General features: G+C 59.2%; 1 protein-coding gene across 1 annotated transcript in view; it reads right to left on the bottom strand.

The window, feature by feature from the left end:
* Window positions 1–6894, bottom strand: part of LOC142297103 (uncharacterized) — a 67174-nt gene extending 60280 nt beyond the window's left edge. Inside the window, exons 1-2 of the mRNA XM_075341364.1 lie at window positions 6717–6894; window positions 273–440 (exon numbers count right to left, since the gene is read on the bottom strand). Of these exons, the coding sequence (XP_075197479.1) occupies window positions 273–440; window positions 6717–6785 (237 nt within the window). The 5' untranslated portion in view covers window positions 6786–6894. The remainder of the gene's footprint in view (window positions 1–272; window positions 441–6716) is intronic.
* Between the last annotated feature and the right edge of the window lie 15075 nt (window positions 6895–21969).

Genomic DNA, 21969 nt, shown 5'->3' with positions numbered 1-21969 from the left:
CAGTCTCCTCTCATCCCCCAGAATCCTCCAGTGTACACTGTATAATCTCCCAGCAGTCTCCTCTCATCCCCCAGAATCCTCCAGTGTACACTGTATAATCTCCCAGCAGTCTCCTCTCATCCCCCAGAATCCTCTGGTGTACACTGTATAATCTCCCAGCAATCTCCTCTCATCCCCCAGAATCCTCCAGTGTACACTGTATAATCTCCCAGCAGTCACCTCTCATCCCCCAGAATCCTCCAGTGTACACTGTATAATCTCCCAGCAGTCACCTCTCCGGTCAGCAGCTCGGTGATCGTGCTGGTGAGTTCTAGAATCTTCTTCTCCGGTATGGGTGAGTGCGGGGCTTCTGTGATGAGGCTCCGCCCTCCAGACTTCTGGGCATTGATGATGATGGGAGCCACGTAGTCGTCCAGTATCTTCCTCACTATGGTGTAGTCCTGAGCATGGAGAGAGGCGGGGGAGAGCGGATCACTGACTGTGCACACGACGCTGGGGGCTTCATGTGCAGGACACGGGTTAAAGAGCAGCAAGAAAAAAAAAATAATCTAGAAAGTCAGAAAATAAAAATCTGCTGTGAAGTGAGATCGGCGGCTGCAGAGGATTGCAGATCTTTACACTGCGGCCTCTGAGTGGCGCCATCGAGCCGCTGCCGGTCAGCGGTGCGAGCGGAGAGCAGTCGGGTCACAGCCATCGAGCCGCTGCCGGTCAGCGGTGCGAGCGGAGAGCAGTCGGGTCACAGCCATCGAGCCGCTGCCGGTCAGCGGTGCGAGCGGAGAGCAGTCGTTGCACCTCCGGGCTGTGACCCATCATCAGGCCAACAAGGCGAGGTACAAGGACGAGTCACTGAAGGTCATTCACACGACCGTGCCGTCTGTCCTGGTCATTCCTGTTATTTTTCGGCCCCACGGACAGAACCATGTTGTCAATGTCTTGTGCAGGATCGGATGCACATAGAAGCCCCTCCGTGTGCATCCGATCCTACAAAAAACACATCAGATGCAGTGTGCCCGCTCCGTTATTATGGAACATGTCCTATTCTGTAATAACGGACCGTGACTCAATACAAGTCAATGGGGCCGCAAAATCCCCGGAAGCACTTCCGTGTGACCTCCGCCGGGTGCCCCTGCAGTCTGTGTCCCGCTCCAGCCCCGCGGCTGCTTGTGTCCGCAGCTACTCGCACAGCAGTGATCAGCTGCGGGGAGGACCAGCGCTGCCATCAGGAGGTTAGCCAAATTCATTCCCTGCAGTGATGGTATCCGCTGTACTCCTGACGTCAGCACTCGTCACTGACTTCCATGGCCGCAGCGATATCACCTCAAGTATCGCGGGAGCTCGTGAACTCACCGCTAGTCACAGTCTCGGGCCACCCGCGAGACTTGCAATAACATCGCCGTGGTCACTGAACTCAATAACGAACGCCGCTGAACTTGTGATGTCAGCGCTCATCACAGCAGGTAATGCCCCTCGCTAACCTCATGACGTCAGCACTAGTCATCCCCTGCAGTGACCTGAGCTAACCTCATGACGTCAGCACTCGTCATCCCCTGCAGTGACCTGAGCTAACCTAATGACGTCAGCACTAGTCATCCCCTGCAGTGACCTGAGCTAACCTCATGACGTCAGCGCTCGTCACAACAGGTAATGATCTCTTCTATCCTCCTGAAGTCAGCGCTAGTCATCCCCTGCAGTGACCTGAGCTAACCTCCTGACAGCAGCGCTCGTCATTCCCTGCAGTGACCTGAGCTAACCTCATGACGTCAGCACTAGTCATCCCCTGCAGTGACCTGAGCTAACCTCATGACGTCAGCACTCGTCATCCCCTGCAGTGACCTGAGCTAACCTCCTGACAGCAGCGCTCGTCATCCCCTGCAGTGACCTGAGCTAACCTCATGACGTCAGCGCTTGTCACAGCAGGTAATGATCTCTTCTATCCTCCTGAAGTCAGCGCTAGTCATCCCCTGCAGTGACCTGGGCTGACCTATTGAGGTTAGCTCAGGTCACTGCACTACTCTCCCATCCAATGGGGAACATTCTGCTCTTCAGTGACTAGGACAGTGACTATGGTATGGATCGTCGTGGGACCTCCTTATTGGATTATGTTAAACCCAGATTTGTTTTTTCTTTTCAATAAATTAGTGAAGGAGGGAGTGTGTTGGGCAGTGTTTTTTCAAATATATATATTTTTTTGTTAAATATTGACAGTGTCAGTGATATCAAGTATCTGATAGAGGCCGTGACATCACTAATGCCAGGGCTTGATGCCAGGCGATGTTACACATCTGGTACTAACCTCTTAAAATACCAGTTTGACACAACACCAGGATTAGCTGGGGCGAAGCGTCAGGATTGGCCCATGTAATTGATGCACCACTTCTGGAGAGGTTGCGGCCTGCTATTTACGCTAGAGAGGGTCCAATGACCATGGACCTCCCTAGTCTGAGAATACCAGACCACAGCTGTCTACTGTACCTTGGCTGGTGATCCAATTTTGGGGGGGGGCACCACATTTAATGTTTTAAATTATTTGCTTAAAGTTTAAATTTAAAAAAAAAAAAAAAAAAAAAAAAAAAGCATGGGGCGCCCTCTGGTGGTTTAGATTACCAACCAGGGTGAAGCTGCCACTGTCTGCTTTACTCGGCCTGGCTACAAAAAAAAAAAAAAAAAAAAGTTGGGTTAAGAGGGAAAATCACGTCTTTTTTATTATTTATTTTTTTGGCCAAGTCAAGCCACATGAAAGGCACCGAAGGGTGCAAGATGACAATGCTGGGGAGTGGGACATTATGTGATCAGCCAATCAGAAGCCGACATCACGAGGACAGAATCAAATTAACAGCAACTGCCCCAAAGATCCGGACGAGTCACAGCCGCAAGTGACAGAAGGAACCCCGAAAACAGGACAGTCACCGAGTGTAAGCGGAAATACGGGGGACAAATGCAACGGACATCTGTACCGCAGCGAATTACCCCTCGGCACAGTATACACGGGGCAGTTCCCTCTCCCCTCAGCACAGTATATATGGGGCAGTCCCCTCTCCCCTCAGCACAGTATATATGGGGCAGTCCCCTCTCCCCTCAGCACAGTATATATGGGGCAGTCACCTCTCCCCTCAGCACAGTATATATGGGGCAGTTCCCTCTCCCCTCAGCACAGTATATGGGGCAGTCCCCTCTCCCCTCAGCACAGTATATATGGGGCAGTTCCCTCTCCCCTCAGCACAGTATATATGGGGCAGTCCCCTCTCCCCTCAGCACAGTATATATGGGGCAGTCCCCTCTCCCCTCAGCACAGTATATATGGGGCAGTCCCCTCTCCCCTCAGCACAGTATATATGGGGCAGTCCCCTCTCCCCTCAGCACAGTATATATGGGGCAGTTCCCTCTCCCCTCAGCACAGTATATGGGGCAGTTCCCTCTCCCCTCAGCACAGTATATATGGGGCAGTTCCCTCTCCCCTCAGCACAGTATATATGGGGCAGCCCCCTCTCCCCTCAGCACAGTATATATGGGGCAGTTCCCTCTCCCCTCAGCACAGTATATATGGGGCAGCCCCCTCTCCCCTCAGCACAGTATATGGGGCAGCCCCCTCTCCCCTCAGCACAGTATATGGGGCAGCCCCCTCTCCCCTCAGCACAGTATACACGGGGCAGCCCCCTCTCCCCTCAGCACAGTATATATGGGGCAGTTCCCTCTCCCCTCAGCACAGTATATATGGGGCAGTTCCCTCTCCCCTCAGCACAGTATATATGGGGCAGTCACCTCTCCCCTCAGCACAGTATATATGGGGCAGTTCCCTCTCCCCTCAGCACAGTATATATGGGGCAGCCCCCTCTCCCCTCAGCACAGTATATATGGGGCAGTTCCCTCTCCCCTCAGCACAGTATATATGGGGCAGCCCCCTCTCCCCTCAGCACAGTATATATGGGGCAGCCCCCTCTCCCCTCAGCACAGTATATATGGGGCAGTTCCCTCTCCCCTCAGCACAGTATATATGGGGCAGTTCCCTCTCCCCTCAGCACAGTATATATGGGGCAGTCACCTCTCCCCTCAGCACAGTATATATGGGGCAGTTCCCTCTCCCCTCAGCACAGTATATATGGGGCAGCCCCCTCTCCCCTCAGCACAGTATATATGGGGCAGTTCCCTCTCCCCTCAGCACAGTATATATGGGGCAGTCCCCTCTCCCCTCAGCACAGTATATATGGGGCAGTCCCCTCTCCCCTCAGCACAGTATATATGGGGCAGTTCCCTCTCCCCTCAGCACAGTATATGGGGCAGTTCCCTCTCCCCTCAGCACAGTATATATGGGGCAGTTCCCTCTCCCCTCAGCACAGTATACACGGGGAAGCCCCCTCTCCCCTCAGCACAGTATATGGGGCAGTTCCCTCTCCCCTCAGCACAGTATATATGGGGCAGTTCCCTCTCCCCTCAGCACAGTATACACGGGGAAGCCCCCTCTCCCCTCAGCACAGTATATGGGGCAGCCCCCTCTCCCCTCAGCACAGTATATATGGGGCAGTCCCCTCTCCCCTCAGCATAGTATATGGGGCAGTTCCCTCTCCCCTCAGCACAGTATATATGGGGCAGCCCCCTCTCCCCTCAGCACAGTATATATGGGGCAGTTCCCTCTCCCCTCAGCACAGTATATATGGGGCAGCCCCCTCTCCCCTCAGCACAGTATATGGGGCAGCCCCCTCTCCCCTCAGCACAGTATATGGGGCAGCCCCCTCTCCCCTCAGCACAGTATATATGGGGCAGTTCCCTCTCCCCTCAGCACAGTATATATGGGGCAGTCACCTCTCCCCTCAGCACAGTATATATGGGGCAGTTCCCTCTCCCCTCAGCACAGTATATATGGGGCAGCCCCCTCTCCCCTCAGCACAGTATATATGGGGCAGTTCCCTCTCCCCTCAGCACAGTATATATGGGGCAGTTCCCTCTCCCCTCAGCACAGTATATATGGGGCAGTCACCTCTCCCCTCAGCACAGTATATATGGGGCAGTTCCCTCTCCCCTCAGCACAGTATATATGGGGCAGCCCCCTCTCCCCTCAGCACAGTATATATGGGGCAGTTCCCTCTCCCCTCAGCACAGTATATATGGGGCAGTCCCCTCTCCCCTCAGCACAGTATATATGGGGCAGTCCCCTCTCCCCTCAGCACAGTATATATGGGGCAGTTCCCTCTCCCCTCAGCACAGTATATGGGGCAGTTCCCTCTCCCCTCAGCACAGTATATATGGGGCAGTTCCCTCTCCCCTCAGCACAGTATACACGGGGAAGCCCCCTCTCCCCTCAGCACAGTATATGGGGCAGTTCCCTCTCCCCTCAGCACAGTATATATGGGGCAGTTCCCTCTCCCCTCAGCACAGTATACACGGGGAAGCCCCCTCTCCCCTCAGCACAGTATATGGGGCAGCCCCCTCTCCCCTCAGCACAGTATATATGGGGCAGTCCCCTCTCCCCTCAGCATAGTATATGGGGCAGTTCCCTCTCCCCTCAGCACAGTATATATGGGGCAGTTCCCTCTCCCCTCAGCACAGTATATATGGGGCAGCCCCCTCTCCCCTCAGCACAGTATATATGGGGCAGTCCCCTCTCCCCTCAGCACAGTATATATGGGGCAGTTCCCTCTCCCCTCAGCACAGTATATATGGGGCAGTCCCCTCTCCCCTCAGCACAGTATATATGGGGCAGTTCCCTCTCCCCTCAGCACAGTATATATGGGGCAGTCACCTCTCCCCTCAGCACAGTATATATGGGGCAGTTCCCTCTCCCCTCAGCACAGTATATATGGGGCAGTCACCTCTCCGCTCAGCACAGTATATATGGGGCAGTCACCTCTCCCCTCAGCACAGTATATATGGGGCAGTTCCCTCTCCCCTCAGCACAGTATATATGGGGCAGTCACCTCTCCGCTCAGCACAGTATATATGGGGCAGTCACCTCTCCCCTCAGCACAGTATATATGGGGCAGTTCCCTCTCCCCTCAGCACAGTATATATGGGGCAGTTCCCTCTCCCCTCAGCACAGTATATATGGGGCAGTTCCCTCTCCTCTCAGCACAGTATATGGGGCAGTTCCCTCTCCCCTCAGCACAGTATATATGGGGCAGTCCCCTCTCCTCTCAGCACAGTATATGGGGCAGTTCCCTCTCCCCTCAGCACAGTATATATGGGGCAGTCCCCTCAGCACAGTATATATGGGGCAGTTACCTCTCCCCTCAGCACAGTATATGGGGCAGTCACCTCTCCCCTCAGCACAGTATATGGGGCAGTTACCTCTCCCCACAGCACAGTATATGGGGCAGTTCCCTCTCCCCACAGCACAGTATATGGGGCAGTTCCCTCTCCCCTCAGCACAGTATATATGGGGCAGTTCCCTCTCCCCACAGCACAGTATATGGGGCAGTCCCCTCTCCCCTCAGCACAGTATATATGGGGCAGTTACCTCTCCCCTCAGCACAGTATATGGGGCAGTTCCCTCTCCCCTCAGCACAGTATATATGGGGCAGTTCCCTCTCCCCTCAGCACAGTATATGGGGCAGTTACCTCTCCCCTCAGCACAGTATATGGGGCAGTTCCCTCTCCCCTCAGCACAGTATATATGGGGCAGTTCCCTCTCCCCTCAGCACAGTATATGGGGCAGTTACCTCTCCCCTCAGCACAGTATATGGGGCAGTTCCCTCTCCCCTCAGCACAGTATATGGGGCAGTTACCTCTCCGCTCAGGAGGCAGATGATCTCTAGGGCGCAGTCGATGATTCTTCTGGACGTCGCCTCCTCCATTCTCTCTCAGGTGTGGGATGATGCTGGGGCTGGCGCCTTCCGGATTCCGGATTCCTTTATGGTAACAGCTGACACCAGAGACAACAACCTGCAGCTGCTGAGATGAAGGACCTGTGATGACGTTATCACTGTGGGACAATGAGGGGCGGAGCTAAAGTGTCAAAGCACGGTGAAGGACCTGTGGTGACGTCACACCATGTGATCATAAAGGGCGGTGCTTAGTATTAATGTTATTAAGGTTGCTTACCAATTCACTTCCTGCTGTGTAGGACCTGTGATGACGTCGGCACCATGTGACCTGTCAAGGGGCGTGGCTTCCCAGTGATCGGACTCGGAGGCAGGATTCAGTGCAGGCTGCGGATAGAGAGAGAGTGTGAAGGAGGAGAGAGGGGAGGAGCGAGTGACAGATCACAGGGGAGAGGAGGGAGTGACGGAGATCACAGGGGAGAGGAGCGAGTGACAGATCACAGGGGAGAGGAGCGAGTGACAGATCACAGGGGAGAGGAGCGAGTGACGGAGATCCCAGGGGAGAGGAGCGAGTGACGGAGATCACAGGGGAGAGGAGCGAGTGACCACAGGGGAGAGGAGGGAGTGACGGAGATCACAGGGGAGAGGAGCGAGTGACAGATCACAGGGGAGAGGAGCGAGTGACAGATCACAGGGGAGAGGAGCGAGTGACGGAGATCCCAGGGGAGAGGAGCGAGTGACGGAGATCACAGGGGAGAGGAGCGAGTGACCACAGGGGAGAGGAGCGAGTGACGGAGATCACAGGAGAGAGGAGCGAGTGACGGAGGAGAGAGGAGAGGAGCGAGTGACAGAGATCACAGGAGAGAGGAGCGAGTGACAGATCACAGGAGAGAGGAGCGAGTGACAGATCACAGGGGAGAGGAGCGAGTGACGGAGATCACAGGGGAGAGAGGAGCGAGTGACAGAGATCACAGGGGAGAGAGGAGCGAGTGACAGAGATCACAGGGGAGAGGAGCGAGTGACAGAGATCACAGGGGAGAGGAGCGAGTGACGGAGATCACAGGGGAGAGAGGAGCGAGTGACGGAGATCACAGGGGAGAGGAGCGAGTGACGGAGATCACAGGGGAGAGGAGCGAGTGACGGAAATCAGAGGGGAGAGAGGAGCGAGTGACAGATCACAGGGGAGAGGAGCGAGTGACGGAGATCACAGGGGAGAGAGGAGCGAGTGACGGAGATCACAGGGGAGAGGAGCGAGTGACGGAGATCACAGGGGAGAGGAGCGAGTGACGGAGATCACAGGGGAGAGAGGAGCGAGTGACGGAAATCAGAGGGGAGAGAGGAGCGAGTGACGGAGATCACAGGGGAGAGGAGCGAGTGACGGAGATCACAGGGGAGAGGAGCGAGTGACGGAGATCACAGGAGAGAGGAGCGAGTGACGGAGATCCCAGGGGAGAGGAGCGAGTGACGGAGATCACAGGGGAGAGGAGCGAGTGACAGAGATCACAGGGGAGAGGAGCGAGTGACGGAGATCACAGGGGAGAGGAGCGAGTGACGGAGATCACAGGGGAGAGAGGAGCGAGTGACGGAGATCACAGGGGAGAGGAGCGAGTGACGGAAATCAGAGGGGAGAGAGGAGCGAGTGACAGATCACAGAGGAGAGGAGCGAGTGACGGAGATCACAGGGGAGAGAGGAGAGAGTGACGGAGATCACAGGGGAGAGAAGCGAGTGACGGAGATCACAGGGGAGAGGAGCGAGTGACAGATCACAGGGGAGAGGAGCGAGTGACGGAGATCACAGGGGAGAGGAGCGAGTGACGGAGATCCCAGGGGAGAGGAGCGAGTGACGGAGATCACAGGGGATAGAGGAGCGAGTGACGGAGATCCCAGGGGAGAGGAGCGAGTGACGGAGATCACAGGGGAGAGAGGAGCGAGTGACGGAGATCACAGGGGAGAGGAGAGAGTGACGGAGATCCCAGGGGAGAGGAGCGAGTGACGGAGATCACAGGGGAGAGAGGAGCGAGTGACGGAGATCACAGGGGAGAGGAGAGAGTGACGGAGATCCCAGGGGAGAGGAGAGAGTGACGGAGATCCCAGGGGAGAGGAGCGAGTGACGGAGATCACAGGGGAGAGAGGAGCGAGTGACAGATCACAGGGGAGAGGAGCGAGTGACAGATCACAGGGGAGAGGAGCGAGTGACGGAGATCACAGGGGAGAGGAGCGAGTGACCACAGGGGAGAGGAGCGAGTGACGGAGATCACAGGAGAGAGGAGCGAGTGACGGAGGAGAGAGGAGAGGAGCGAGTGACAGAGATCACAGGAGAGAGGAGCGAGTGACAGATCACAGGGGAGAGGAGCGAGTGACGGAGATCACAGGGGAGAGAGGAGCGAGTGACGGAGATCACAGGGGAGAGGAGCGAGTGACGGAAATCAGAGGGGAGAGAGGAGCGAGTGACAGATCACAGAGGAGAGGAGCGAGTGACGGAGATCACAGGGGAGAGAGGAGAGAGTGACGGAGATCACAGGGGAGAGAAGCGAGTGACGGAGATCACAGGGGAGAGGAGCGAGTGACAGATCACAGGGGAGAGGAGCGAGTGACGGAGATCACAGGGGAGAGGAGCGAGTGACGGAGATCCCAGGGGAGAGGAGCGAGTGACGGAGATCACAGGGGATAGAGGAGCGAGTGACGGAGATCCCAGGGGAGAGGAGCGAGTGACGGAGATCACAGGGGAGAGAGGAGCGAGTGACGGAGATCACAGGGGAGAGGAGAGAGTGACGGAGATCCCAGGGGAGAGGAGCGAGTGACGGAGATCACAGGGGAGAGAGGAGCGAGTGACGGAGATCACAGGGGAGAGGAGAGAGTGACGGAGATCCCAGGGGAGAGGAGAGAGTGACGGAGATCCCAGGGGAGAGGAGCGAGTGACGGAGATCACAGGGGAGAGAGGAGCGAGTGACAGATCACAGGGGAGAGGAGCGAGTGACAGATCACAGGGGAGAGGAGCGAGTGACGGAGATCACAGGGGAGAGGAGCGAGTGACCACAGGGGAGAGGAGCGAGTGACGGAGATCACAGGAGAGAGGAGCGAGTGACGGAGGAGAGAGGAGAGGAGCGAGTGACAGAGATCACAGGAGAGAGGAGCGAGTGACAGATCACAGGGGAGAGGAGCGAGTGACGGAGATCACAGGGGAGAGAGGAGCGAGTGACGGAGATCACAGGGGAGAGGAGCGAGTGACGGAGATCACAGGGGAGAGGAGCGAGTGACGGAGATCACAGGGGAGAGAGGAGCGAGTGACGGAGATCACAGGGGAGAGGAGCGAGTGACGGAAATCAGAGGGGAGAGAGGAGCGAGTGACAGATCACAGAGGAGAGGAGCGAGTGACGGAGATCACAGGGGAGAGAGGAGAGAGTGACGGAGATCACAGGGGAGAGAAGCGAGTGACGGAGATCACAGGGGAGAGGAGCGAGTGACAGATCACAGGGGAGAGGAGCGAGTGACGGAGATCACAGGGGAGAGGAGCGAGTGACGGAGATCCCAGGGGGAGAGGGGAGCGAGTGACGGAGATCACAAGGATGGGATAGAGGAGCGAGTGACGGAGATCCCCAGGGGAGAGGAGCGAGTGACGGAGATCACAGGGGAGAGAGGAGCGAGTGACGGAGATCACAGGGGAGAGGAGAGAGTGACGGAGATCCCAGGGGAGAGGAGCGAGTGACGGAGATCACAGGGGAGAGAGGAGCGAGTGACGGAGATCACAGGGGAGAGGAGAGAGTGACGGAGATCCCAGGGGAGAGGAGAGAGTGACGGAGATCCCAGGGGAGAGGAGCGAGTGACGGAGATCACAGGGGAGAGAGGAGCGAGTGACAGATCACAGGGGAGAGGAGCGAGTGACGGAGATCACAGGGGAGAGAGGAGCGAGTGACAGATCACAGGGGAGAGGAGCGAGTGACAGATCACAGGGGAGAGGAGCGAGTGACGGAGATCCAGGGGAGAGGAGCGAGTGACGGAGATCCCAGGGGAGAGGAGCGACTGACGGAGATCCAGGGGAGAGGAGCGAGTGACGGAGATCCCAGGGGAGAGGAGCGAGTGACGGAGATCACAGGGGAGAGAGGAGCGAGTGACAGATCACAGAGGAGAGGAGCGAGTGACGGAGATCACAGGGGAGAGAGGAGCGAGTGACGGAGAGCACAGGGGAGAGAGGAGCGAGTGACAGATCACAGGGGAGAGAGGAGCGAGTGACAGATCACAGGGGAGAGAGGAGCGAGTGACAGATCACAGGGGAGAGGAGCGAGTGACGGAGATCACAGGGGAGAGAGGAGCGAGTGACTATTCACAGGGGAGAGAGGAGCGAGTGACAGATCACAGGGGAGAGAGGAGCGAGTGACAGATCACAGGGGGAGAGGAGCGAGTGACGGAGATCACAGGGGAGAGAGGAGCGAGTGACAGATCACAGGGGAGAGGAGCGAGTGACAGATCACAAGGGAGAGGAGCGAGTGACAGAGATCACAGGGGAGAGGAGCGAGTGACGGAGAGCACAGAGGAGAGAGGAGCGAGTGACGGAGATCACAGGGGAGAGAGGAGCGAGTGACGGAGATCACAGGGGAGAGGAGCGAGTGACGGAGATCACAGGGGAGAGGAGCGAGTGACGGACATCACAGGGGAGAGAGGAGCGAGTGACGGAGATCACAGGGGAGAGGAGCGAGTGACGGAGATCACAGGGGAGAGGAGCGAGTGACGGAGATCACAGGGGAGAGGAGCGAGTGACGGAGAGCACAGGGGGAGAGGAGCGAGTGACGGAGATCACAGGGGGAGAGGAGCGAGTGACGGAGAGCACAGAGGAGAGAGGAGCGAGTGACGGAGATCACAGGGGAGAGGAGCGAGTGACGGAGATCACAGGGGAGAGGAGCGAGTGACGGAGATCACAGGGGAGAGGAGCGAGTGACAGATCACAGGGGAGAAGAGCGAGTGACGGAGATCACAGGGGGAGAGGAGCGAGTGACGGAGATCACAGGGGGGAGAGGAGCGAGTGACGGAGATCACAGGGGAGAGGAGCGAGTGACAGATCACAGGGGAGAGGAGCGAGTGACGGAGAGCACAGAGGAGAGAGGAGCGAGTGACGGAGATCACAGGGGGGAGAGGAGCGAGTGACGGAGATCACAGGGGGGAGAGGAGCGAGTGACGGAGATCACAGGGGAGAGGAGCGAGTGACGGAGATCACAGGGGAGAGGAGCGAGTGACAGATCACAGGGGAGAGGAGCGAGTGACGGAGATCCCAGGGGAGAGAGGAGCGAGTGACGGAGATCCCAGGGGAGAGGAGCGAGTGACGGAGATCAGAGGGGAGAGGAGCGAGTGACGGAGATCACAGGGGAGAGGAGCGAGTGACGGAGATCACAGGGGAGAGGAGCGAGTGACGGAGATCACAGGGGAGAGGAGCGAGTGACGGAGATCCCAGGGGAGAGAGGAGCGAGTGACGGAGATCCCAGGGGAGAGAGGAGCGAGTGACGGAGATCACAGGGGAGAGGAGCGAGTGACGGAGATCACAGGGGAGAGGAGCGAGTGACGGAGATCACAGGGGAGAGAGGAGCGAGTGACGGAGATCACAGGGGAGAGGAGCGAGTGACGGAGATCACAGGGGAGAGGAGCGAGTGACGGAGATCACAGGGGAGAGGAGCGAGTGACGGAGATCACAGGGGAGAGGAGCGAGTGACGGAGATCACAGGGGAGAGAGGAGCGAGTGACGGAGATCACAGGGAGAGAGGAGCAAGTGACGGAGATCACAGGGGAGAGGAGCGAGTAACGGAGATCCCAGGGGAGAGAGGAGCGAGTGACGGAGACCACAGGGGAGAGGAGCAAGTGACGGAGATCACAGGGGAGAGGAGCGAGTGACGGAGATCCCAGGGGAGAGAGGAGCGAGTGACGGAGATCACAGGGGAGAGGAGCGAGTGACGGAAATCAGAGGGGAGAGAGGAGCGAGTGACAGATCACAGAGGAGAGGAGCGAGTGACGGAGATCACAGGGGAGAGAGGAGCGAGTGACGGAGATCACAGGGGAGAGGAGCGAGTGACGGAGATCACAGGAGAGAGGAGCGAGTGACGGAGATCACAGGAGAGAGGAGCGAGTGACGGAGATCACAGGGGAGAGGAGCGAGTGACGGAGATCACAGGGGAGAGGAGCGAGTGACGGAGATCACAGGGGAGAGGAGCGAGCGACGGAGATCACAGGGGAGAGAGGAGCGAGCGACGGAGATCACAGGAGAGAGGAGCGAGTGACGGAGATCACAGTGGAGAGGAGCGAGTGACGGAGATCACAGGGGAGAGGAGCGAGTGACGGAGATCACAGGGGAGAGGAGCGAGTGACGGAGATCACAGGGGAGAGGAGCGAGTGACGGAGATCACAGGGGAGAGGAGCGAGTGACGGAGATCACAGGGGAGAGAGGAGCAAGTGACTGAGATCACAGGGGAGAGGAGAGGAGCGAGTGACGGAGATCACAGGGGGGAGAGGAGCGAGAGTGACGGAGATCACAGGGGGAGAGAGGAGCGAGGTGACGGAGATCACAGGGGAGAGTAGCGAGGGACGGAGATCACAGGGGAGAGGAGCGAGTGACGGAGATCACAGGGGAGAGGAGCGAGGGACGGAGATCACAGGGGGAGAGAGGAGCGAGTGACGGAGATCACAGGGGAGAGAGGAGCGAGTGACGGAGATCACAGGGGAGAGGAGCGAGTGACGGACATCATAGGGGAGAGAGGAGCGAGGGACGGAGATCACAGGGGAGAGAGGAGCGAGGGACGGAGATCACAGGGGAGAGAGGAGCGAGTGACGGAGATCACAGGGGAGAGGAGCGAGTGACGGACATCATAGGGGATAGAGGAGCGAGGGACGGAGATCACAGGGGAGAGGAGCGAGTGACGGAGATCACAGGGGAGAGGAGCGAGTGACGGAGATCCCAGGGGGAGAGAGGAGCGAGTGACGGAGATCCCAGGGGAGAGAGGAGCGAGTGACGGAGATCACAGGGGAGAGGAGCTAGTGACGGAGATCACAGGGGAGAGGAGCGAGTGACGGAGATCACAGGGGAGAGGAGCGAGTGACGGAGATCACAGGGGAGAGGAGCGAGTGACGGAGATCACAGGGGAGAGGAGCGAGTGACGGAGATCACAGGGGAGAGGAGCGAGTGACGGAGATCACAGGGGAGAGGAGCGAGTGACGGAGATCACAGGGGAGAGGAGCGAGGGACGGAGATCACAGGGGAGAGGAGCGAGTGACGGAGATCACAGGGGAGAGGAGCGAGTGACGGAGATCACAGGGGAGAGGAGCGAGTGACGAGATCACAGGGGAGAGGAGCGAGTGACGGAGATCACAGGGGAGAGGAGCGAGGGACGGAGATCACAGGGGAGAGGAGCGAGTGACGGAGATCACAGGGGAGAGGAGCGAGTGACGGAGATCACAGGGGAGAGGAGCGAGGGACGGAGATCACAGGGGAGAGAGGAGCGAGTGACGGAGATCACAGGGGAGAGGAGAGGAGCGAGTGACGGAGATCACAGGGGAGAGGAGCGAGTGACGGAGATCACAGGGGAGAGAGGAGCGAGTGACAGATCACAGGGGGAGAGAGGAGCGAGTGACAGATCACAGGGGAGAGAGGAGCGAGTGACCGATCACAGGGGGAGAGGAGCGAGTGACGGAGATCACAGGGGAGAGGAGCGAGTGACGGAGATCACAGAGGAGAGAGGAGCGAGTGACGGAGATCACAGGGGAGAGAGGAGCGAGTGACAGATCACAGGGGGAGAGAGGAGCGAGTGACGGAGATCACAGGGGAGAGGAGCGAGGGACGGAGATCACAGGGGAGAGAGGAGCGAGTGACGGAGATCACAGGGGAGAGGAGAGGAGCGAGTGACGGAGATCACAGGGGAGAGGAGCGAGTGACGGAGATCACAGGGGAGAGGAGCGAGTGACGGAGATCACAGGGGAGAGGAGCGAGTGACGGAGATCGCAGGGGAGAGGAGCGAGTGACGGAGATCGCAGGGGGGAGGAGCGAGTGACCACAGGGGAGAGGAGCGAGTGACGGAGATCACAGGGGAGAGGAGCGAGTGACGGAGATCACAGGGGAGAGGAGCGAGTGACGGAGATCACAGGGGAGAGGAGCGAGTGACGGAGATCACAGGGGAGAGGAGCGAGTGACGGAGATCACAGGGGAGAGGAGCGAGTGACGGAGATCACAGGGGAGAGGAGCGAGTGACGGAGATCACAGGGGAGAGGAGCGAGTGACGGAGATCACAGGGGAGAGGAGCGAGTGACGGAGATCACAGGAGGGAGAGGAGCGAGTGACGGAGATCACAGGGGAGAGGAGCGAGTGACGGAGATCACAGGGGAGAGGAGCGAGTGACGGAGATCACAGGGGAGAGGAGCGAGTGACGGAGATCACAGGGGAGAGGAGCGAGTGACGGAGATCACAGGGGGGAGGAGCGAGTGACGGAGATCACAGGGGAGAGGAGCGAGTGACGGAGATCCCAGGGGAGAGGAGCGAGTGACGGAGATCACAGGGGAGAGAGGAGCGAGTGACCACAGGGGAGAGGAGCGAGTGACGGAGATCACAGGAGAGAGGAGCGAGTGACTGAGATCACAGGGGAGAGAGGAGCGAGTGACGGAGATCACAGGGGAGAGAGGAGCGAGTGACGGAGATCACAGGGGAGAGAGGAGCGAGTGACGGAGATCACAGGTGAGAGAGGAGCGAGTGACGGAGATCACAGGGGAGAGAGGAGCGAGTGACGGAGATCACAGGGGAGAGAGGAGCGAGTGACGGAGATCACAGGGGAGAGAGGAGCGAGTGACGGAGATCACAGGGGAGAGGAGCGAGTGACGGAGATCACAGGGGAGAGGAGCGAGTGACGGAGATCACAGGGGATAGAGGAGCGAGTGACGGAGATCACAGGGGAGAGGAGCGAGTGACGGAGATCACAGGGGATAGAGGAGCGAGTGACGGAGATCACAGGGGAGAGGAGCGAGTGACGGAGATCACAGGGGAGAGGAGCGAGTGACGGAGATCACAGGGGAGAGGAGCGAGTGACTGAGATCACAGGGGAGAGGAGAGAGTGACGGAGATCACAGGGGAGAGAGGAGCGAGTGACCACAGGGGAGAGGAGCGAGTGATGGAGATCACAGGGGAGAGGAGCGAGTGACGGAGATCACAGGGGAGAGGAGCGAGTGACGGAGATCACAGGGGAGAGAGGAGCGAGTGACGGAGATCACAGGGGAGAGAGGAGCGAGTGACGGAGATCACAGGGGAGAGAGGAGCGAGTGACGGAGATCACAGGGGAGAGAGGAGCGAGTGACGGAGATCACAGGGGAGAGGAGCGAGTGACGGAGATCACAGGGGCGAGGAGCGAGTGACGGAGATCACAGGAGAGAGGAGCGAGTGACGGAGATCACAGGGGAGAGGAGCGAGTGACGGAGATCAAAGGAGAGAGAGGAGCTAGTGACGGAGATCACAGGGAAGAGGAGCGAGTGACGGAGATCACAGGGGAGAGAGGCAAGTGACGGCGATCACAGGGGAGAGGAGCGAGTGACGGAGATCACAGGAGAGAGGAGCGAGTGACGGAGATCACAGGGGGAGAGGAGCGAGTGACGGAGATCACAGGGGGGAGGAGCGAGTGACGGAGATCACAGGGGGGAGGAGGCGAGTGACGGAGATCACAGGGGAGAGGAGCGAGTGACTGAGATCACAGGGGAGAGGAGCGAGTGACGGAGATCACAGGGGAGAGGAGCGAGTGACGGAGATCACAGGGGAGAGGAGCGAGTGACGGAGATCACAGGGGAGAGGAGCGAGTGACGGAGATCACAGGGGAGAGGAGCGAGTGACGGAGATCACAGGGGAGAGGAGGGAGTGACGGAGATCACAGGGGAGAGGAGCGAGTGACGGAGATCACAGGGGAGAGGAGGGAGTGACGGAGATCACAGGGGAGAGGAGGGAGTGACGGAGATCACAGGGGAGAGGAGCGAGGGACGGAGATCACAGGGGAGAGGAGCGAGTGACGGCGATCACAGGGGAGAGGAGCGAGTGACGGCGATCACAGGGGAGAGGAGCGAGTGACGGAGACCACAGGGGAGAGGAGCGAGTGACGGAGATCACAGGGGAGAGGAGCGAGTGACGGAGATCACAGGGGAGAGGAGCGAGTGACGGAGATCACAGGGGAGAGGAGCGAGTGACGGAGATCACAGGGGAGAAAGGAGCGAGTGACGGAGATCACAGGGGAGAGGAGCGAGTGACGGAGATCACAGGGGAGAGGAGCGAGTGACGGAGATCACAGGGGAGAGGAGCAAGTGACGGAGATCACAGGGGAGAGGAGCGAGTGACGGAGATCACAGGGGAGAGGAGCGAGTGACGGAGATCACAGGGGAGAGGAGCGAGTGACGGAGATCACAGGGGAGAGGAGCGAGTGACGGAGATCACAGGGAGAGGAGCGAGTGACGGAGATCACAGGGGAGAGGAGGGAGTGACGGAGATCACAGGGGAGAGGAGGGAGTGACGGAGATCACAGGGGAGAGGAGGGAGTGACGGAGATCACAGGGGAGAGGAGCGAGTGACGGAGATCACAGGGGAGAGGAGCGAGTGACGGCGATCACAGGGGAGAGGAGCGAGTGACGGAGACCACAGGGGAGAGGAGCGAGTGACGGAGATCACAGGGGAGAGGAGCGAGTAACGGAGATCACAGGGGAGAGGAGCGAGTGACGGAGATCACAGGGGAGAGGAGCGAGTGACGGAGATCACAGGGGAGAAAGGAGCGAGTGACGGAGATCACAGGGGAGAGGAGCGAGTGACGGAGATCACAGGGGAGAGAGGAGCGAGTGACGGAGATCACAGGGGAGAGGAGCGAGTGACGGAGATCACAGGGGAGAGGAGCGAGTGACGGAGATCACAGGGGAGAGGAGCGAGTGACGGAGATCACAGGGGAGAGGAGCGAGTGACCACAGGGGAGAGGAGCGAGTGACGGAGATCACAGGGGAGAGGAGCGAGTGACGAAGATCACAGGGGAGAGGAGCGAGTGACGGAGATCACAGGGGAGAGGAGCGAGTGACGGAGATCACAGGGGAGAGGAGCGAGTGACGGAGATCACAGGGGAGAGGAGCGAGTGACGGAGATCACAGGGGAGAGGAGCGAGTGACGGAGATCACAGGGGAGAGGAGCGAGTGACGGAGATCACAGGGGAGAGGAGCGAGTGACGGAGATCACAGGGGAGAGGAGCGAGTGACGGAGATCACAGGAGAGAGGAGCGAGTGACTGAGATCACAGGGGAGAGAGGAGCGAGTGACGGAGATCACAGGGGAGAGAGGAGCGAGTGACGGAGATCACAGGGGAGAGAGGAGCGAGTGACGGAGATCACAGGGGAGAGAGGAGCGAGTGACGGAGATCACAGGGGGAGAGGAGCGAGTGACGGAGATCACAGGGAGAGAGGAGCGAGTGACGGAGATCACAGGGGAGAGAGGAGCGAGTGACGGAGATCACAGGGGAGAGAGGAGCGAGTGACGGAGATCACAGGGGGAGAGGAGCGAGTGACGGAGATCACAGGGGAGAGGAGCGAGTGACGGAGATCACAGGGGATAGAGGAGCGAGTGACGGAGATCACAGGGGGAGAGGAGCGAGTGACGGAGATCACAGGGGATAGAGGAGCGAGTAACGGAGATCACAGGGGAGAGGAGCGAGTGACGGAGATCACAGGGGAGAGGAGCGAGTGACGGAGATCACAGGGGAGAGGAGCGAGTGACGGAGATCACAGGGGAGAGGAGCAGTGACGGAGATCACAGGGGAGAGGAGCGAGTGACGGAGATCACAGGGGAGAGGAGCGAGTGACGGAGATCACAGGGGAGAGAGGAGCGAGTGACCACAGGGAGAGGAGCGAGTGACGGAGATCACAGGAGAGAGGAGCGAGTGACGGAGATCACAGGGGAGAGGAGCGAGTGACGGAGATCACAGGGGAGAGGAGCGAGTGACGGAGATCACAGGGTGAGAGGAGCGAGTGACGGAGATCACAGGGGGGAGGAGCGAGTGACGGAGATCACAGGGGAGAGGAGCGAGTGACGGAGATCACAGGGGAGAGGAGCGAGTGACGGAGATCACAGGGGAGAGAGGAGCGAGTGACCACAGGGGAGAGGAGCGAGTGACGGAGATCACAGGAGAGAGGAGCGAGTGACTGAGATCACAGGGGAGAGAGGAGCGAGTGACGGAGATCACAGGGGAGAGAGGAGCGAGTGACGGAGATCACAGGGAGAGAGGAGCGAGTGACGGAGATCACAGGTGAGAGAGGAGCGAGTGACGAGATCACAGGGAGAGAGGAGCGAGTGACGGAGATCACAGGGGAGAGAGGAGCGAGTGACGGAGATCACAGGGGAGAGAGGAGCGAGTGACGGAGATCACAGGGGAGAGGAGCGAGTGACGGAGATCACAGGGGAGAGGAGCGAGTGACGGAGATCACAGGGGATAGAGGAGCGAGTGACGGAGATCACAGGGGAGAGGAGCGAGTGACGGAGATCACAGGGGATAGAGGAGCGAGTGACGGAGATCACAGGGGAGAGGAGCGAGTGACGGAGATCACAGGGGAGAGGAGCGAGTGACGGAGATCACAGGGGAGAGGAGCGAGTGACGGAGATCACAGGGGAGAGGAGAGAGTGACGGAGATCACAGGGGAGAGAGGAGCGAGTGACCACAGGGGAGAGGAGCGAGTGATGGAGATCACAGGGGAGAGGAGCGAGTGACGGAGATCACAGGGGAGAGGAGCGAGTGACGGAGATCACAGGGGAGAGAGGAGCGAGTGACGGAGATCACAGGGGAGAGAGGAGCGAGTGACGGAGATCACAGGGGAGAGAGGAGCGAGTGACGGAGATCACAGGGGAGAGAGGAGCGAGTGACGGAGATCACAGGGGAGAGGAGCGAGTGACGGAGATCACAGGGGCGAGGAGCGAGTGACGGAGATCACAGGAGAGAGGAGCGAGTGACGGGAGATCACAGGGGAGAGGAGCGAGTGACGGAGATCAAAGGAGAGAGAGGAGCTAGTGACGGAGATCACAGGGAAGAGGAGCGAGTGACGGAGATCACAGGGGAGAGAGGCAAGTGACGGCGATCACAGGGGAGAGGAGCGAGTGACGGAGATCACAGGAGAGAGGAGCGAGTGACGGAGATCACAGGGGAGAGGAGCGAGTGACGGAGATCACAGGGGGGAGGAGCGAGTGACGGAGATCACAGGGGGGAGGAGCGAGTGACGGAGATCACAGGGGAGAGGAGCGAGTGACTTGAGATCACAGGGGAGAGGAGCGAGTGACTGAGATCACAGGGGAGAGGAGCGAGTGACGGAGATCACAGGGGAGAGGAGCGAGTGACGGAGATCACAGGGGAGAGGAGCGAGTGACGGAGATCACAGGGGAGAGGAGCGAGTGACGGAGATCACAGGGGAGAGGAGCGAGTGACGGAGATCACAGGGGAGAGGAGCGAGTGACGGAGATCACAGGGGGAGAGGAGGGAGTGACGGAGATCACAGGGGAGAGGAGGGAGTGACGGAGATCACAGGTGAGAGGAGCGAGGGACGGAGATCACAGGGGAGAGGAGCGAGTGACGGATCACAGGGGAGAGGAGGAGTGACGGAGATCACAGGGGAGAGGAGCGAGTGACGGCGATCACAGGGGAGAGGAGCGAGTGACGGAGATCCACAGGGGAGAGGAGCGAGTGACGGAGATCCACAGGGGAGAGGAGCGAGTGACGGAGATCACAGGGGAGAGGAGCGAGTGACGGAGATCACAGGGAGAGGAGCGAGTGACGGAGATCAACAGGGGAGAGGAGCGAGTGACGGAGATCACAGGGGAGAAAGGAGCGAGTGACGGAGATCACAGGGGAGAGGAGCGAGTGACGGAGATCACAGGGGAGAGGAGCGAGTGACGGAGATCACAGGGAGAGGAGCGAGTGACGGAGATCACAGGGAGAGGAGCGAAGTGACGGAGATCACAGGGGAGAGGAGCGAGTGACGGAGATCACAGGGGAGAGGAGCGAGTGACGGAGATCACAGGGGAGAGGAGCGAGTGACGGAGATCACAGGGGAGAGGAGCGAGTGACGGAGATCACAGGGGAGAGGAGGGAGTGACGGAGATCACAGGGGAGAGGAGGGAGTGACGGAGATCACAGGGGGAGAGGAGGGAGTGACGGAGATCACAGGGGGAGAGGAGGAGTGACGGAGATCACAGGGGAGAGGAGCGAGTGACGGAGATCACAGGGGAGAGGAGCGAGTGACGGAGATCACAGGGGAGAGGAGCGAGTGACGGCGATCACAGGGAGAGGAGCGAGTGACGGAGACCACAGGGGAGAGGAGCGAGTGACGGAGATCACAGGGGAGAGGAGCGAGTGACGGAGATCACAGGGGAGAGGAGCGAGTGACGGAGATCACAGGGGAGAGGAGCGAGTGACGGAGATCACAGGGGAGAAAGGAGCGAGTGACGGAGATCACAGGGGAGAGGAGCGAGTGACGGAGATCACAGGGGAGAGAGGAGCGAGTGACGGAGATCACAGGGGAGAGGAGCGAGTGACGGAGATCACAGGGGAGAGGAGCGAGTGACGGAGATCACAGGGGGAGAGGAGCGAGTGACGGAGATCACAGGGGAGAGGAGCGAGTGACCACAGGGGAGAGGAGCGAGTGACGAGATCACAGGGGAGAGGAGCGAGTGACGGAGATCACAGGGGAGAGGAGCGAGTGACGGAGATCACAGGGGAGAGGAGGAGTGACGGAGATCACAGGGGAGAGGAGCGAGTGACGGAGATCACAGGGGAGAGGAGCGAGTGACGGAGATCACAGGGGAGAGGAGGGAGAGGAGCGAGTGACGGAGATCACAGGGGAGAGGAGCGAGTGACGGAGATCACAGGGGAGAGGAGCGAGTGACGGAGATCACAGGGGAGAGGAGCGAGTGACTGAGATCACAGGGGAGAGGAGCGAGTGACGGAGATCACAGGGGAGAGAGGAGCGAGTGACGGAGATCACAGGGGAGAGAGGAGCGAGTGACGGAGATCACAGGGGAGAGAGGAGCGAGTGACGGAGATCACAGGGGAGAGAGGAGCGAGTGACGGAGATCACAGGGGAGAGAGGAGCGAGTGACGGAGATCACAGGGGAGAGAGGAGCGAGTGACGGAGATCACAGGGGAGAGAGGAGCGAGTGACGGAGATCACAGGGGAGAGGAGCGAGTGACGGAGATCACAGGGGA

Source organism: Anomaloglossus baeobatrachus, chromosome 3, assembly GCF_048569485.1.
Source record: "Anomaloglossus baeobatrachus isolate aAnoBae1 chromosome 3, aAnoBae1.hap1, whole genome shotgun sequence".
Taxonomy (NCBI): Eukaryota; Metazoa; Chordata; class Amphibia; order Anura; family Aromobatidae; genus Anomaloglossus; species Anomaloglossus baeobatrachus.
This window is presented reverse-complemented; position numbering and strand designations above follow the sequence as displayed.